Raw genomic sequence first — 18,013 nt, 5'->3', positions numbered from 1 at the left:
TTATACGACAGAGGTATTTTTGACATATAATACGTGTTTTTTTTTAAAGAAACGGCGTTTTTGGTGACAGTACGTACTATACTAACGCAGAGCTTCACACTTCTGCGCTGTATCCTTGCAGTCTGCTGTCAACCTTTATATCAGGCTCACTAACCTTGACGGATAAACTTCTTAAACAGAAAGCTTCCACAAAGGGCAAAAGTGAAAAAAGAAGAACAAGTTTCTCATGAAAGTAAACATAAACCTTAAGGTGGCAGGCAATAGCATCAGCAGGAATATAAGAAGGAGATTTCTCGTCAGCGATCACCCCAAAAGAGAAAAATCCATTAATTGTCAGTTAAACCATCTGGCGGATCATATATAAACATACCAGGGAAAAGCTCCAAGAAATCTTCTTTTACTTTTTCCCTTAATTCAGGATACGGTACAAGGCCTTTCAGGATTACACGGTAAGGCAACGACAAGGGTGGTTCAGGGGATTCTTTCATCTCACTGTAAAATACCATTGCTTGAGAAGGTAGATTGTTGTCCAACAAGCACCTTATTATGTCACCATAGGTATGCTGATCAAAATGGACCTTCTCCCTCTTGGAATCTTCCCAAACTTGCATTAGCTTTTCAGCCTGCTTATTTTGCGCCAACATCATAAGCATGTCTCTGTAAAAGAACATGTCTGGCTTGTACCATATCTCCTTGCGTACCAATTCATAAACCTGCTATCAATATGTCAGCATCATTAGCTTAAAGTACACAGACATGCATACACACAAGCCTACGTGTGATGCACATAGACAAAGTTCTACTGGGGAATGGGATTGGGGTTGAAACCAAGAATTCTCACCCTTCATGAGAAGATCAAACACTTTTGAGACTATAGAACATAGGATGCACGACAGACAGACAGGATAGACAGTGTGGATTTATGTTAATCTGAATACGGATGGTTATCGCATGTTTCTGACAGCTTTTACAGAGAAAAAAATGCATGAGTTACTTTGAAAGAAGACTCTTTTAGATCTACTGGAAAAGAACATCCACAGAAAAAGCCTCTATTGGGAAAACAGAAGGTGGATTTCTTCTTGGAAGGGGGAGCTTCCTTGTTTGACCAAAGAGAAGGTACATTTCTTCTCATGTGACCGCGTAGGTCTGTTTTAAGCAGCTATGTGAACTATGACTTGTGACAAAAGAGCAAATCTATGGCCACTGAGAAACTTCCTCTATAGTTTTAGAAGTGCTTTTCAAAGGCAGATAACATTGAAAGCTCATAGAACCTCATTCCAGCACCCAATGTTGTAAAAAGCAGAATCGTAACCCTTAATTTCCCAATTACTTATATTTAAATGTATACCAATTCATATATACACATGAGCAAAACTCAACCAACGATTTCAATATCAATCATTCACATTCCATCTCATTGTTAAATTGCACTCACAACCTCAACATCTAGCTTGAATCAATTTAAGGTCAGCTTGTTATATAAACCGAACAGTTCATGAGGCAAGCCTGAACAAGCAGTTTTCACTACTAAATGACTCGGGCTCGGCTAGTGATGAACTGAGCCTGAAAATACCTTGTTCATTTCTCCAAGCCTTATTCTAAGATTTGTTCCTAGAACTGAGCAGACCTTAGAAACATCATCATTTTAAACTTTCTCGTATGATTGCTTCCTTGATTTCAAGCACCATATTCCTCAATCTCAAGATCACATCGTATTAAAAGAAACAGATTCAACCAAATGGGATTTCCTTCATTTGGTGTATTAGCATAAAGAAAATATTTTAGACCATCAACAGGGACCGGGGATAAGAATCAAGAGACCGGGCACATACGACAATAATCAAGAAATTAGCTAAATGTTGGAAAGCCCACTACGGGAACGAGGAAATAACTGAATGGCAAACAAAGTACCGATTGCTGAAGCCACTAAGGGAAAAAAAGTAAAACAAAAAATTGAAGTATGACAAATAGCAGAGAAGGGGTGACAAGATGGAAGAAGAAAAAGGTTGAAGGGGGAAGAAGGACGAACCATGAGGCAGAGGGAGACGTTGTCTTGTCTTTGGAACTCGGCTAGCACAGCCAGGAGGTCGGATTTGAGGAGGCGAGAGACGCGGGATTTGATGAAGGACTGAAGGCGCTCGGGAGGGGAGTTCTGCAGACGCTTCATTTCCTGGACAACCATCAGCCCTTCTTTTCCCATCTCCTTCCTCTTCCCCCTCCATATGGACAAGCTCGGGCTCGAGGACGGGTAGGAGGAGGAGAACGCGCGCTGGACGCCGAACCTCAGGAAACGCCTCATTCCCATCTCCTCTATCTCTTTACCGTGCCGCTAATGCCAATACGAGACTCCAAAAAGAAAAAAGACGCTCTGCTCGTTCAGAACTGTGTGGAGGTTCGCTGGCTTTTCTCCGGCAATCGCCGCCTTTTATCCTCTTCCTCCTTTTTCGCTCCCTCCCTCTGCGCCACGAAGCAGGAAGGATTACCAGACTTCTCTAGCGGGCGCTGAGGGATGGGAGGAAGCCCAAACACGAGCTCCCTCCCGCTATTCGAGTATTTAAGGCCCATATAACTCGACTCTACTCAAGCTACATATAACTCGATTCGACTCGACTCGAGCTTTACGACGTGACTTCAAGCTCGACTTGCTTAAGAGAGGAGTAGCTCAACCTCAAAGCTCGACTCGGTTAAGCTTTGCGTTATTTAATATATATTTTATGTTTAAACTTTTAATATTTTTACTTAAGCCAGTTTAGTGTTTGAAATTATAAAAATAAGTATTAATGTTAAATGAATCTAATCGAGTTTAATTGAATCAGAGTTCATCTAACTCGAACTTGACTCAATTAAACTCGATTGGATTCATTTAACATTAAGTTCGAGTCGAACCTGAATTGGCTTGACTCGTTGAACATTTCTACACACGAGAGCTGAGCCTGAGTTGGCTCGACTCCTTGAACATGTCTAGACACGAGCCGAGTCGAGCTGGAGTAGGCCAGCTCGAGCTCGACTCTCCTCAGAAAACTCGAGCTTGGATTCGATTCAAACTTGAGTCGAGCTCGATAGGCCAAGCTCGAGGTTGACTCGATGATGTAACGTCGAGCTCGAATTCAACTTGTTTAACTCGTTTATGTTAAGCATGTGTCGTTTTTTTTTAACTTGTTAGCTAGTTTACTTGCTACTCATTTAACTATTTTTTCATTATTAGTCAACATTCATTATTTAGTCGAGCCGAGTTTAAACAAGTCTGAGTTATTACAACTCTAGCTTCGACTCATTTAACATTTCAAGCACACATTTGAAATCCGAATCCTCATTTATAAATGAATCGAGTTTGTGCAGTTCAAGTCGAGCTCAAGTTGGCTCAACTCGTTGGTGCAGCCCAACTGCGGAGTGTATGTTGGATCTTGAGTACTGGGTCCAGTAATGATGGGTTACACCTCGATCCATCTTTCAATGGACAATCTCCCGTTTACATGCAGGTGAAATACATGCACGGTGAAAACAGATGCGAACGTGGGCATGACCAACACGGGCGGCAGGAAAGGTTATGGTCTACAAGGAAGCCATGGTGGGGATCGTAGGCTTGAAAGAGTTCGATCGGGGTGGAGAAGAATGGAAGTGAAAGTAAGGTGGAAAATTGGGAACGGCCAGACGGCTAAATTCTGGTTAGATAAGTGGGGAGGATGATATCCTGGTTGAATTTGAAGTGAGGAGGACTCTAGCAGAGTTTGGCAGGGCTTAGGCATAAGCATGGCTGCGCCAAAAGGAGGTATGTTGTTGATGTACCAGAGGGTATGGGGGATGTGTGGATCTTTTCAAAGGCGACTCTATTAGAGGAGAATAACAAGCTTATTTTGTTGGGATTTCTCCCCTTCATGCATACACAAAACCAAACGTATATGCCCTAAACAAAACAGGATCATGCTCATGCTAAATCATTGAATTAAACAAAACCTTAAACTTAAAGCGGAAGCGTACCTGAATCCATCTGAAGAACTGGACGGTAGATCGCGGTAGGATCTTTCAGGGTCTTTGCGGCGCGCTTGAGGTCTCTCTCAGATGGAGAAGAGGAAAACCCTAGAAACCAATGTTTCAGGCAACCATTGCACGACCCCAGGGACCACTACCATTTTATAATGAGGACAATTACGAATTCTGCCCATCAAAGAGTTCGTAATTGCGTACTGGTATCTATACGTTTCAAAATTACCTCATACCATCTAAAATGACGTAATATCCCAAAATGCAATCACTTAAGTGGATATTTACGTTAAGACAGCCATAATGTTTGAAATTCCTCATAGACATATGTCGGCCCACCAAATGATCTTACAATCTCCCACTTGGGCCAAATATGTCTTTATACATTCAGACATTACACAAACCTTAGGAGCTCATAATTGCTATCTTATTAAACGTCATTTTCACCAATCTCATCCATGACCATATCAACACAGAACCAAAGCGGCTTTCACTATAATAAAATTAGCTAAACCTTCAATGATCACAAATGTTAACATAATCAATGACATAGATCTGATATGGATGTATAGAATGAGAATTACATGCAATGTGATTACAACATGTCTATTCTCAACTGGTCCACCTTTAAAACCTTATGGAGATCAAAACCTAAATACAGAATGAAACCAAAGAACTTTAAACTTTATTCTGCAGAAAACTGAATACGTGTCCATACATTAGAGCAAACAAAATACAAACTCCCACTAAACCAGCACATCATCCAAGGATAACACCCCCATATGAACAACATGTTCGTGAAAGACCTTATGTGTTAAACCCTTGGTAAGCGGATCCGTAATCATAGAGTTTGTCCCAATATGCTCTAAAGACACCTGACCATTCTGTATCCTCTCTTTAACAACCAAAAAACTTAATGTCGATGTGCTTCGACTTTGACAAACTGTGGCTATTATAAGAGTACATGACTGCTGAATTATTGTCACACAACAACCTTAGTGGTCTTTTTATACCATACATAATGCGCAGTCTCGTGACAAAATTCTGCAATCACAAAACCTGATTGAATGCCATTATCTTGGCACCCAGCAAAGTCAGAATCTGAATACCCAATGATCTCCCACTGGTCTGACTTCCTGTATGTGAGCATAAAACCTTTTGTTCTTTGTAAGTACCTCAATACCTTTTTGGTTGCTTCCCAATGATCCATACCAGGATCACTTAAGTATCTGCCTAACATTCCAATGATAAATGCAATATCCAAACGAGTACAAACCTGAACATACATAAGGCTTCCCACAACAGACAAATAGAGAATCCTTTCCATTTTCTTAGATTCGATTTTACTTTTAGGGCACTGTTTAAGACTAAACTTGTCTCCTTTAGCAACTGGAGTCTTTCATGGGGTGCAATCCTTCATGTCATATCGCTGAAGTACCTTATCAATGTAGGTCTTTTGTGATAATCCAAGAATACCCCGAGAACGATATCGAAATATTTGGATCCCCAATACAAAAGATGCACAACTAAGATCATTCATGTCAAACTTTGTTGACAAAAAATCTTAGTTTCATGCAATATGCCCACATCATTACTTGCCAGGAATATATTATCGACATATAAAACCAGAAAGATAAATTTGCCCCACTGAAGTTTTGGTATACTCATTCATTAACCATATTAGTTTCAAAGCCAAATGAAACTATAACTTGATGAAATTTGTAATACCACTGACAAGAATCTTGCTTTAGCCCATAGATGGATTTCTTGAGTTTGCAGACCATTTTCTTTGCATCACCTGAAGCAAAGTTTTCTGGTTGCACCATATATATCGTTTCGTCAATGTCTCCATTTAGAAACACCGTCTTAACATCCATATGATGCAGCTCTAAGTCAAAATGAGCTACAAGTACCATTATAGTTCTGAAAGAGTCTTTCGACAAAACTGGAGAAAAAGTCTCTGTATAATCAATGCCTTCCTTTTGAGTAAAGCCCTTAGCGACAAGACGTACCTTATACCTTTCGATGTTACCTAATGAATCCCTCTTGGTTTTAATTATCCATTTACAACCAATGGGTTTCACACCTTCAGGGAAGGGAACAACTTCCCATACGTCATTGTCCATCATGGACTTCATTTCCTCATTCATGACATCTATCCACTTAAGAATTTTAGAACTCTTTATTGCTTGCTGGAGGTTGACAGGATCATCCTCTATTAAGCCCATATCAACATCATGTTCTTGGAGGTAGACAAAATCATTTGAAATTGTATTTCTCCTCTCTCTAGTGGATCTCTTCAGTGGCACCTCTGTTTGATTTTCTTGAGGTTGTTGAGTTTGTTCTCCAGTAGGGAGATCGACATCATTGCCTTCATCTGAATAGAGTAGACTCAGGTCCATCTTCAAAGGCAATGTTTCTAACCTGATCACCTTCCCAAACTCAATATCCTCAAAGAAATGAGCATTTTCTTTTCAAAGAAAGACTTACTGAATGGATTATAAAACTTATAACCCCTTAATGTTTGTTCATTTTCCCTTTATACAATCAGTGCAAACATTAAAGTTTGCAAAATCAAGGAACTCAAGAATTCCTTTTGACATAAGCCTTTATATTCTCTTTTCAGAGATATGTCATAAGCGCCAATGCCATAACATAGCTGAATTCTCTTTGGCTAATTTTCTTTTAGTACTACTAAACGTAACATGCAAGGTTTCATTATATGAAGCAACCGTATCAAGCAAATAAAGGTTATCGCTACAAGACAAAGAACCAGTGGAATTCAAATTTGAATGCAGAAACTACTTAAATTTATTTCCTCCAAATGAACAATAATAACCAAATTTATCCAGTGAGAAAATAGAAACCAAATTTCGTCTAAAAGACGGTACCACATAAGTTTCTGTCAAATTCAAACAACAACCAGTCTTTAAGAATAACCGAAAATCTGCTACGGCTTCAACCTTCGCCTTCTTGCTGTCGCCCACATAGATGAATCTTTTAGCATCAATTGGCGTTTGACAATTTAGGCTGTCTTGCATAGAGACACTTATGTGAGTAGTAGTACCTGAATCTACCCACCAAGTGTTTCTGGGTAGTGAAATTAAATTAACCTCAGAACAAACCAAAGTGAGAAATGTACCATTCATTTCACACCATGCGTGATACTCAGTACAATCCTCCTTCATATGACCTTTACCTTAGAAAAAAAGAAGCCTGATAGGCATTCATTATGCTTCTTTTGTTTCATAACGGATGATTGGTCAACTGCAACTTCCTTAACAGTCTTTCTTTTCTTACTTATAAAAATCGAATAATTTAAATCATGAATAGTACTCAAAATTTGCAAATATCATATAAGCAGAACTCACTATACAAAGAACAAGCCAAAGTGTGCTCACAATCAATATATGTACAAAGATGAAACAACAAATATAAATGAATTTAGATACAATGGCCCAAAACCCATCACAAGGTACCGGTGCAACGTTAATATCCAATCTTTGGATTGAAATACTAACTGCAAGTGGTATTCTTGGTCAACAATGAATATAGATAATTAACCTTGTCAAACAACGAGCCTATCTTTGGATTAACTCGCTATTCACATGGAAACCTGAAAAATTATCACATATTCATTGCCCTGTATACTTAAACCTAACCAAGCAACAATCCTCCTTTGGGTTGATCATTGCCCGCATGGATCAAGTATACTATCATCTAATGTTCAAAACAGGCAAATTTGTACAACAGAGGTCACTTTGGCGACATAAAATACAAACTTAGTCATTTCAAACAACAGACATGGCCAAAGATTAAATTCATAATCCAAATATTCATCTAAAGTACACCCACAAATTTAAAACATGCAAAACATGATACATGAATTAAATTTTACATATAAAATTTGTCATTCATTGAATCTAAAACCAAATGATTCAATGATGTGACACATACAAAATTGCCTTACATGAATCCAAAACTTGATGCATAAACCAAATTACATACAAATTTTCCCTACATTAAATCCAAAACCAAATAATTCAATGATATGGGCCCAAAAGAGACCAAAATTTTATAAACCGATACCATAATCGTGCTTAAGAGGGTCAAGAACCACTGAATCGGCCTCAAAATGGCCAGTATCGGTCTTAAACCACAACTAAAGCACCCACATAGCCCTAAACAGGACTGAACCGGTCCAAAAATTGGACGAACCGTTCAAAATTAGACCGTATCGGTTCAAAAAACCCACTGAACCGGTTAATAAATGGCTAAAAACGGTTCCAGAACTCAATGAACCGGTCTGAAAAGCCCTGAATCGGTCTAAATATCAAGTGAACCGGTCTGAAAATGCTCGAATCGGTTCAAAAATCAACTTAATCGGTTCTGAAATGCCAGAATCGGTTCCAAAACTAAATGAACCGGTTCTGAAATGGTCCGAGTCGGATCTGGAAGGTCCGAACCGGTCAAAAACAAACTGAATCGGTTTGAAACCGAACAAACCGGTTCGACTCTTTTGAGAACCGGTTTGACAAGGATGAACCGTTTCTCAAAACTTAAACCACATGGATACGGGTCGGGTCCTGCCGACCTGATCCGAAAACTTTCAACGCAGGCGCGCGGGCGGGCGGCAATTTTTTTTTTTTTAAATAAACTGATGGATCCGAATCGGGTCTATCAAGACCCGACCCGATGCGACCCACTCGCTCGACCGCTCGGGCGTCGTCTCCACCGCTCGCCTGCCGAACGACAGGCGGGCGGTGGTCATCCACTGGCTGGCCACCCAACTTCGTGGGTGGCCGCCGGCGGGTGCTACCAAGACGGCTGGCCGGCCGCCGCGATGGCCGGCCGTCGCCCGCCGCGATGGCCGGCCGTCGCCCGCCGAAAACTGGCCGGAATCGGCCGGTTTTCTCTCCTGATTTTCGCCTCCTTTCTCTTTCTGGTTTTTGTGTGTGGGCGGCTGCAGCGGCGACGAGAAAGCCACCGGCAGGTCGCCGGAGACCATGGGTGGGCGCCGGAGGGTCGCACGGCCCCGTCCGGCGACAGGTAAGTCTTCGGTCGTGGCCCTTCGACCGATGTCGCCCTCCCTACCGTCGCCCTTTCCCTTCCTCTTTTTTTTTTTCAATGGCTGAGACAGACGAAAAGGGGTTCACCAGCAGGCCACCCAACAGCGTGGGTGGCCACTGGTGGGTCGCGCCAGGACGGCTGGAAGCCATCCGTCGCCTTCCGGCGATAGTCGCCCGCCTAAAACCAGCCGTCCCTTATGCCATACCCTCTGCATCCTCAGGCGGCTGCAGCGGAAGCCCGACGGCTTCCATTGCTTCCCACGCCAAAATTTTTTTTTTTGAAACTCGCAGCCAACAACAGGGAAGAACCGAACGAGAAGACTCACAAAAAAAAATTATCCAAAAGATCAACGATTCAACAATGAGCATAGGCTCTGATACCAATTGTTGGGATTTCTCCCCTTCATGCATACGCAAAACCAAACGTATATGTCGTAAACAAAACAGGATCATGCTCATGCTAAATCATTGAATTAAACAAAACCTTAAACTTAAAGCGGAAGCGTACCTGAATCCATCTGAAGAACTGGACGGTAGATCGCGGTAGGATCTTCCAGGGTCTTTGCGGCGCGCTTGAGGTCTCTCTTAGATGGGGAAGAGGAAAACCCTAGAAACCAATGTTTCAGGCAACCATTGTACGATCCCATGGACCACTACAATTTTATAATGAGGACAATTACGAATTCCGCCCATCAAAGAGTCCGTAATTGCGTACTGGTATCTATACATTTCAAAATTACCTCATACCATCTAAAATGACGTAATATCCCAAAATGCAATCACTTAAGCGGATATTTACGTTAAGACAACCATAATGTCTGAAATTCCTCATAAACATATGTCGGCCCACCAAATGATCTTACATATTTTGGTCAGATGCTTTTAATAAGTCTATTTCGGTTAAATAGGTGCATGAGGTGATTAGGATTATTAATGCAATAGAATCTTGGAGACAGGGGCTATGGACAGGCCTAGCCCCTCCTCGGGCTAGTTGGTTTCTTTATCTGGTCTGTGAGGATAGGTTGCCAACTTTGGACATCTTTCAGTAGCGAGGAATTCAGCTAACAAATTATTGTAATTTATGAAAACAAAAGGTTGAATCTAGTAATCATCTAGTGATTCACTATAGTGAAGTGAAAAGCCTAGAGCTGGATAATGGGTCGGTTTGGGAGAAGAGGGACACCATGGGAGCTTGTTAAAACTTAGTTTTAGTTTGGCAGAAAGAAGACTTTTGTATTAAATGGGTGTCCAAATGTTGGGCAATCTCAGTTCATATGTTGTGTTGGCATCTTTGATGGGTGAAAAATGCCATTAGGCATGATAACTGGGAAAAAGGATGGTCAAAGGCGTTTGAGTTTATGATCTAGCAATGGTGTAAGAAAACATACCGGGCAATGAAGTGAGATTATTGGGAAAGGGAGGCTCGGAAAATATGGCTTGATTTGAATGTAATATGTGTTAGGGCAAAGAGGAGGATAGTGAGTAGTCGCTAGTTTGCAACCTTACACTCCTGATGATAGGTGGTCGATGGGTGTGTTGTTATAGAGATCGTGGGACAACATATATGGAATTGGAATGTTAGAGAATTAGTTGAACTTCATGATAAGGCTGAGTTTAGCATGCTGAGAAGATGCCTTCAAGAACATGTAGCCAAAAGAGGTATGGTGTCAGTGACGTCTAATAATAGAGGATAGGAGGCCAGACTAAAAGGGTGCATTGCTGGAAGATGAAGGTGGCCAGCTAGATGGACGGAGTTGGAGTCCTTTGACGGGCATGCATGCAGATCTCAAAGTTGAACATCTCTATGCAAATAAGAAAAATGATTAAGCAAAGTTTGAAAACAGTGGATAAATATGAGGTAGGATAAGGGTTTGTAGTGTAGAGGTAGATGCTCTAGTGTTGGGACTCTTACTAGTTTTAGGAGTCATTGTTCTGGTCTTTAGGGAGCTTTACGATACGATGTTGTGCATCTAACTTTGCATTTCTCTAGTATAGTAAATGTTTTTTTTTGTTGTTTTTCATTCTTTTTTGTAAATAACCATTCAATTGCAATAAAGGTAGGAAGACACTCTCCCAGTAAGTTTTTATTGGAACATGGAGAAAATAAGTTTTTTTTTTTATTTTTTTTTTAAGTTGATAGAGAGTGGTAGCATTTTGATTTGTGATTTTTCCAAATTTCATCTCTATTGTAGCATCATTTCTCTGAAAAGGGTGCATATTTTACAGTGCATGTGTACTTGTCAAACATAGGGCATTTGAATGTCGTTAGTCATCATGTGCCATATGATGTTGCGTCCTTCAAGAGTCTTTTTTTTTTCCTAGAGAAAATATGGCCCATAAAATCCCTTGGTATTCGATATTATGTTCCCACTAAAGCACTGGGTGCCCAGGGGAATTGGCCTATAATGGAGTAAAGCATAGATGGGGCAATCATTAAGGCATTCTTTAATATGAGCATATTACTGTACCAGATAAAAAGAAAACAAGACAGCAGGGAATAAAAACTAGTAGTGCCTCTTCAACATTGTTGTAGGTGCACCTGAAGCGTTGCTTCTAGAGATACACGTGCATTATGTGCCTAGGGAAGCACAAATTGGTTGCGTCATAGCACAGTCACCGGTGGAATTTCATGTTTTCTAGGAGGGCCCATAAGGTTCTCCTTTTCTCTCTAAGGTAGCTATTTTGATTGCACATTCGATTGGAAAGGGAAAGTTTTCTATAGAAAGTTTTGCTGGAAGAAGGTGAAAGGGGGAAATTTCATCCTATACTAAAATCAAGAGTGTTTGGGAACTAGAAAAGAATAAATTAAGATTTTTTTGTACATTTGACGAGTGAGTAAGTGGAAGAAGAGAAAATTACTTATGCTTTTGGATATAACAAATTGTTCGAATGTTATGAAGGTGCTTGGAGAATTTAAAATGTCAGTTTATTCTATTTGATGCAAATTAAAATCTGTTGGTTAAAATGACAATGAAAACAATAAGGAGCTCGAGAAGAAAGGAGGCTAGACATAAAGTGGGAAAAGGAGATCAATCCAGCTTTATATTATCCACAAGGTTATTCAGCAACCACCATATTGTTAATTGTTGAATGCCTAAGATTGATGATATTGTTGGAGCTTGGAGGGTGTATTGAATGACCGTCAAATAAAGATTTTGCCATGAACAACCTATGAAACAATAACACACGAAGAAAAGGGCATATACAAAGAGGGTTGAGGAGCTGATAAGAAGTCTAACCTTCTTTTTGTACTAGTGAAACAGGAAAAACTAAGTGATCTCTCATCCGCCTAAAAGTTGCTGTGTGAAATGCCTTTGATAGTTGTTCCCTCTTTATGTAATTAGGTTGAACGACTTTGATGGGATAAACTTCATTGCTAGCTGAATGAAGCATGCCTCAATGAGTAAGTGAAATTTACCAAGATGAAAAGTTGGTCCTTTTGGTTTTGGCTTTTTACCCAAGTAACTTTCACCCAAAATCACCAATTTTGGGATGAAAATTTTAACTACATTTGATGGCGTGGAAAAAGCCGTGCCATTTCTCCTCCTCTACAGTATTCTCCTATTTTACCAAATGAACCCTAAAGGAGATTAAATAAGGATCTCCCTCGAATAAAAACAATATGGAGATGGGTTCCTCGAGACAATCTCTTTTTTGGTGGTTCCCACATGTGAGACGTGAGAAAGGCCATTATATTTGAAGGACAAGTATGTGCTTCCACATGTTTTGCATACATGTGCATCTCCCATCTGAAGTTTGAGCATGCCCCTTCTTTTTCAAATTGCTGAAAGGCAAATTTGCTGTCCGGATGAGTCTATAGGTTGCATATTAGTTGAAAAAACAACTCTACCCACCCTTCCTCCAAACTGCCATTGCTACCCATATGTTTCCTCTCCCCATGATACTTAGGTTTCCCATCTATTGTTTCGAGCGAGTCAAGAGAGCATATCACTATGCACATATGAGTGAATGCAACATTTTCATCAAAACCAGTAAAGGTAGAGTTTGTCCTTCAATAAGTAACCTAGTGATATTTTCCTTTTATCTGCTTGTACATAGTATTGATTTTATAGGACGCATCCTATATACGTGGTGACAAGGAGAGCAAGTGAGACATCCTCAATCACCCAAGGAGAAGAATAATGCACCAAAACTAGTGAAGAAGATAGAAGATGTGGACATTATTGATGAGTACCATGATGATAGACCACGAAATTGTTGCAAACGGCACTATGCCTCTTTGAGTGGTATCTTCTATATCTAGATGCAATGGACAAGTCGTCTACTAAGGCACATGTGAAGGAATTGCAGCCTACTACTTGTGATGACACCCAAGGTGTCAGGGTAATACATGATAATCACACCAAAAATCTTCTTCAAAAGTAGCTAGTGAAACATAGTTCTTCCACAAAGGTTGTTGATGATTCTTATAAGCAATCAGGGAGGAAAATTAGTTGTTGTCATATGCAATTTGCACCCACCCACACGATCTGATCAAGTGAAAAAAATGCTGCTTGCAGTAGCTTACAAATCACTGTTTGTCAAACTATGAATGTGCGTGTGATAGATGACAAACTTCTTCCGCAAATCACATGGATGAGGCTGAGGTGCAACCAGAGGTGCAAAGTTGTTGCAATATGCCGAATAAGGCATGGACTAGAGTAGAGGCCTTTCCCTTTCATAGATTTTGGCAACCTGCTAGTCAACGAGCATTTGTTATATGCTATTGACATTGTGATGCAGCTCCATGGACAGAAGTCCTCATTGTAGTCTATGGCCTACAAGGCTTCATTGGCCATGCAAGAGACCCAACTAAATGAGGCTAAAAAAAGTGCTCTTCATTGGAACTAGATAGCAAGCCTCAAGTAGAGGAACTACTACCAGTGACAGGAAACAAAGGGTTGCCATTTGGAAAAACTAATGCCATAAATTTTTTTTACCTTAAATTGGGCAAAGAGAATTCGGAGCATGTGTTTTTGGGATGGCAATAAAGAAGGAAAAAATAATCCAGAGTGAAGGAAAAGAATAAATGAAATAAGAAGAAGAAAGCAGTGAAGCATGCTGTGCATGTGGACAATAAGGAAGATAAGTATGAGGTAGATGAAGAAAACTAATAAGATAAGGAAGAGGAGGAGATGGAGTTGGAGGAATGAAGTCAGTGAAATTATGTTGTGAGAGAGAAAAGGAGGAAGAGCGATGGCATCAGTAGGAATACTCATAGACAACGATAGGTGGTGATCAACCTGGTGAGGTATGAAATTGTCAACAATTTCTTCGTAGTAGCATGCCTGTAATTTCTTGATTTAGATGTTTATCAATTCTTGTAGATGTTTGTTGTATACTATCTCTTGAGTGCCACTTTTTTTATGACTTTGGCTTGTTGTCCATGTATTTGTTGCTTTTTTCAGATGTTAGTTATTTGTACTAAAAGTTCTGTCCTTTATTATGGTAACTTTCACTTTTTTTTTAAATGTTTCACTTTCTTTATCATTGTACGGTTTAGATGTTTGTCACTTGTTTTAGAGGCTTGCAACATTATATTTGCCACTTTCTTAAGGATTATGTGTGTTAGATATTTGTCTTTTTTTATGATTATCGCTTGTTGTAGATGTGATTTGTTGCTTGTTCTAGATGTCAGTTGCTTGCGTTAGAGTTTTGTATTGTATTGTTGGCCGCTGCTCTTATTTAGATGTTTTGCTTTCTTTAGGATTGTCTCTTTTAGATATTTGCCACTGGTCACTTCTTTTACATGTTTGTCACTTGTTTTAAATAATTGTCGTTTGTCTCACATATCAGTTTCCAGTTAAGAAGCTCATGTCACCGTATTATCGCTTATATATAGAACATACATGTTTCTTCATGCTGCTTAATTGATGTTATGTTTTTTTTCTGGCATAGAGTGCAAAGAGCAAATAAGGATTAGTGCTTGTTTATTGACTCACGTAGTTGGCACATGATTCACGAGTAGTATTCAGTCCTATTGGAATTACAAAATGAGCATTTGATGGCCATGCATTTTGTAGCATTGTGGGAAAGCATCATAATAATATGGATAGGCACATGCGCCACTTGCTATCAAAATACTAGAATTTGTATACCAATCTTATCCAGTCTGAAGAATTTGAATGGATGATTATGTTGCAAGATATTTTCCATATCATTGTATTGAGTTGCCATTAAGAACCAGTAATTGGTAGCATGCAGTATGACGAATAATTAGAGCAATGTTATGAAGGATGATACACCTGATTCCATGAATGTTGGGTTACTAAGTAATGAATTTGAGTTATACCTTCACAAAATAACCTTAGGGATAAATACCAATAGGAAGCTGCAAACATTCATCTTATCCTTATTTGGCAGTGGCTATTCAATGATTTTCTAAAAGGAAGATATATGTTCAGTTCATGTAATTCCTTGAAGACCTTAATAAAGTAGATGATATGCATAGGTGATGCTGTCTTGCTTGTGGCCTCACTAGCCAACCTACCCATGGGCAAAGAAGCTCAATCAAACTAGCCAAGAAGACTGTTCCACAACAAGCCAAGGTGATCCTGTACTTGGGAAAATAAGTAGGCAAGAAGCTCACCATATGAAAAATTGGGGTTATCTACCATGCACCCCATTATTCAATTAAATAAATGATAAATGCCACAAATAGTGGTAACTAAATTTCAAAAAATTTAAGACTACTAATAAACTAGTGGAAATTTAGTTATGGTTGAATGGTAGAGGTGTTTCACTGGGTTGAGATGCTATGTGTCAAGTAGTGATTGGAGTAAGGAGTAACTACTAGTTAGGAAGGAAAAGAAGGGAGGAGGTGGGGGGGGGGGGTGGGGAGGAGGGAGGAGAAGAAAGAAACAAGACCATGAAGTGGAGCAGAAAGCCTAAGTAACTGGGAGGCCTTTCACCCCACTTTAGACTGTTAGTGGGAAACAATTGGCACCATTGAGATAAGAATGCCACTCCATCTCTTGTTGCCTGTGAGCTACAAGAAACTATCCTCTATCTATAACTCTTTAAACCAATGAATGGATTTTGATTCTTCTCGAGATTGCATGATAGATGGGCAAAATGATTTCCCTTTTTAAGCATATATTATGAAAGAAAATTCTGAAAATAGACAAAAATTGAGATCATTGAGAGAGAGAGAGAGAGAGGGAGCAAGGTTGTCTAGAATTACCAACATGGATCTGATTTCTGTTTCGATGGCATGAATGATGTAGCAGCTGATCCAAATCTCATGTTGCTGTTGCAAAAAATTGTTATTTTGGATCTACACTTAGATAATGATTGTTAGTAATCTTAAATTAGGAAAAAAAATTAGCTTTTTTTTGCTAGATTATGATAATTAATTGTGAAATTCGGAGAAGCAAATCATCTTTAAATCAGTGGACTCGATTATGCCTTTTTGGAAACCTCGACTTCTTCCCTATCTAATAGAAAAAAACATTGAGCCATAGATATTTGCTAAACCTTTAGGATGCCTGAAAACAATCACTGAATGTCTTACCATAACCATCGAGGAAGAAAGAAAGTGTCATTATTGCTATGGAAGAAGCACATAGGGTCATGATAATGGACAATAACTTCCAGTTCCCGTTTAATTACCCAAGCATATGTTTTCACTCCAAAAAGAGGATTATCAGACACAAAGTCAAGCATCATAAAGAGTTAGAGTGAAATCATTATTTGATTTTCACGGATACAATTTGTGGGCTGAGAAAATGCAGCTATAGGTCTTTGACTTTCAACAACCACCGAGATATGGTTTCTTAGTTCAATACCCCATAGGTTTGGCATTAGACATGATCTAGTGCCTTAAACTTTGCTTTGAGACCAACAATAAAGCAAGATTTTCTAAAAAGCATGGACCCTGGAAACGTAAAGCAATTTATAACTATAACATAGGTAAGTATTTCATGAGAAACCTAAAAAATCAATGGACCGCTTTCTATGTTTGAGGATGACCATGCACAAGTGAAGATAACATAAATTACCTGTCTTTGTTGCAGAAAACAAATAGCATGAATGATAGGTTACTTATGGTACTTTGGATAGGCCATCTAGCCACAATTTTACTTGTCCTTAAATTTGGTGATTGAGATGATTGTAGTTGATTTGTGCTTTGCATCTCATTAATATCTTCGTGATTGAAATATCATAACTGAAAATTTCCTCATCCAATGACTAAATGCCAGTTGGCATAATTAAAATTGATAAAGTGCATCTGCACGTGCATGAAATGAAGAAGAAAAGCTCATAGCATGCATAAAACGATAAGCTAAAATCAACAAGTCTCATGAGCCAGGGATGTCTCTATCAGCAAATTAAAAAAGGTGGCTATTGCAGCAACTAATTAGTTAACTACATGCTAGACAAAGGCTTCATCTACCCTTATAATGTCTCCAGTTTTTGATATGTGAATAGATTGGGTGCGATTGAAATCTAATTTGGCAAGTTCTACATAGGTATAATTGTTCAAAAGTGGCATCTTGTAAATCAAATAAACTTTTAGGTAGCATGTGTTATTCACTTGCATATGATTTACCATATCTATATTCTTTAACATATTTAATGTACTTCTAAAAAAAAAAACAAAAAAATGAGAGTTCATGTTGTGGAGTGAACGGCAAGGATAACATCAGGAGTACTCTAGGCAGCCTTGCAAATTTAAAAAACTGAGCTGAACTGGCCATGACTCATGTTGACTGCTATTCCACTGATTGTAAAGGACAAATAAAGTAAATAAAATGCATAGAAAAAAATAACACTTTTCATGTTTGACCTTTCCCAGGCTATATTGAATTTAGATCCTTATGAACAATGCATTATGTGTCAACTTGTGATTATTTACACCATTGAAATCATTGGATTTTCTAATAGCTAAGGTTTGACGAGTAAAAGGTTGCAGAGTTCAAATCCAGTTCATTGCTCACAAAAATAAGGCTTGCATACTTTAA

The 18,013-nt window shown here is 39.2% G+C and overlaps 1 protein-coding gene across 1 annotated transcript; it reads right to left on the bottom strand.

Moving 5' to 3' along the window:
• Positions 1–296: 296 nt before the first annotated feature.
• On the bottom strand, positions 297–2,545 carry LOC116257745 (pentatricopeptide repeat-containing protein At1g62350). Its single transcript, XM_031634716.2, has 2 exons — positions 2,030–2,545; positions 297–713 (listed from the first exon to the last, which is right to left on the bottom strand). Exons 1-2 carry the CDS (start codon positions 2,303–2,305, stop codon positions 327–329), a joined length of 663 nt encoding a protein of 220 aa, XP_031490576.1. The 5' UTR covers positions 2,306–2,545; the 3' UTR covers positions 297–326.
• Between the last annotated feature and the right edge of the window lie 15,468 nt (positions 2,546–18,013).

The sequence above is a fragment of the Nymphaea colorata genome, chromosome 7 (genome assembly GCF_008831285.2).
Source record: "Nymphaea colorata isolate Beijing-Zhang1983 chromosome 7, ASM883128v2, whole genome shotgun sequence".
In the NCBI taxonomy this organism is placed as follows: Eukaryota; Viridiplantae; Streptophyta; class Magnoliopsida; order Nymphaeales; family Nymphaeaceae; genus Nymphaea; species Nymphaea colorata.
The sequence above is the reverse complement of the archived record's forward strand: the minus strand, read 5'-3'. Positions and strand labels throughout refer to the sequence as shown.

Bases quoted from the DNA above. Each gene is read 5' to 3' on its own strand.
- LOC116257745 (XM_031634716.2), bottom strand. From the start codon at position 2,305: ATGGGAATGAGGCGTTTCCTGAGGTTCGGCGTCCAGCGCGCGTTCTCC. The intron at 714-2,029 runs GTTCGTCCTTCT...TATTGATAGCAG, and splicing joins ACGTCTCCCTCTGCCTCATG to GTTTATGAATTGGTACGCAA.